Genomic DNA, 1405 nt, shown 5'->3' on the forward strand with positions numbered 1-1405 from the left:
TACTGACAGAGTGTATAAAAGAATATGAGAACACGACTTTACCTTGAGCTGCAATGTACTTTTTGGCTTCCTTGTACCCCTGCAGTAAGAAAACAACAAGGTGTGTATTGTCAGAAAGAGGTCATGAATGTTGTGTCTATTAAGCCCCAAGAGTTGCCTTTAACATGACTGCTTTTGCTTTTAATGAGATATTTCATATTTGTTTCATGATCTAAAGCTCAATTTTATCCTTATTCTTAAACACAGCAGCAGCAGCGTTAATAGGAAAAGTAGTAGTGTGATCTTGGTGTTTTCCATACATCAATGAAGCTGGCGTTGATGTAGTCACATCCTGCCTCGCCATTTCCTGTGGTCAGCTGGACACGGTTATAATCATCTGGTTCAAGACAGAGGAGAAGTCATATTAGATATTGTTAAAACCTTCTTCACAGTGTGTATAATTTTGTGCAATTTGATGAATTTTCTGGAATTTCAACGATGAAGCTGTTATGGATATAAAATGTGAAATTTCATACCTAAATTTCAGGTTATATCTCAATGTGATGTGAAAAATCCTATGAGTCCAGTATTGCCACAAAACAATCAAAAGGCAGATTTTCAGCATTTCTCACAGTGATTTGAAACCAATGCAGAGATATTAAAAGCAAAATAGCTACCACATTAGATACAGCATGGAAAATCCATGATGGCTGACAAATTTACACTGCCATAGTTACATTGTATTATACTAACTGATGGTGATTTTAAAAAAACAGTGAGTGGATAAAAGTACACACATCTGCTTAGTTCCTTTATCTCATTTATCTGAAAAGCTTCATGTGTTGTTGGACACACTCCCACTCACATGGCAAGATGTCCACGTAGCGGTTCTTGGGGGTGTTGCAGGGCTTTTTGGCCTCTTTCACCGTGAACCTCGAGAAAATTCTGGGGATGCTCTGAAAGCAGAAATGAATGATATCAATTCCCAGTGAGAAAAAAAACAACACAGAGCAATTGTTTGTGTTCCAGTCCCACTCCTTCTACTCTGAAACCAGCCAAGGCCCCTCACAAGCACATCCAGCCTCCTGTGTTCAAGTCCAGCCTTGGACCTTTATTACACGTCATGTCCCTCTCTGCCAACTCATTGTAAAACATCCAATGAAGAAAAACATACCAAAAATAAGCATTCCCAAAAAAGGAACACAGATACCTGAAACTCAGCCAGGAAAAGTCTTCCCTCATCAGCGAGCTTCCTCTTGTAGGCCTCCAGCAGAACCTCAGCTGTGATCGGCTCGACGGGCATCAGGTTCTCCTCATCATCTACAGCAGCCAATGAAAAACACTTCAGACACAAACCAGAAACTCTGCAAAGCCTTGTTTTCTATTATCAATATTATTATCCATTACCCTAGTTATTGTAAATATT

General features: G+C 39.3%; 1 protein-coding gene across 1 annotated transcript; it reads right to left on the bottom strand.

Annotated features, from left to right (window-relative positions):
* Positions 1–42: 42 nt before the first annotated feature.
* On the bottom strand, positions 43–1321 carry LOC111669706 (receptor-type tyrosine-protein phosphatase C-like; the record flags this gene model as incomplete). Its single annotated transcript, XM_023426139.2, has 4 exons — positions 43–79; positions 300–376; positions 845–935; positions 1190–1321. Coding segments are annotated over 4 exons (337 nt in total), but the record flags the coding sequence as incomplete, so codon positions are not given.
* Between the last annotated feature and the right edge of the window lie 84 nt (positions 1322–1405).

The sequence above is a fragment of the Seriola lalandi genome, unplaced genomic scaffold, assembly GCF_002814215.2.
Source record: "Seriola lalandi dorsalis isolate HSWRI2012SDOR001 ecotype SW California unplaced genomic scaffold, Sedor1 jcf7180002005119, whole genome shotgun sequence".
In the NCBI taxonomy this organism is placed as follows: Eukaryota; Metazoa; Chordata; class Actinopteri; order Carangiformes; family Carangidae; genus Seriola; species Seriola lalandi.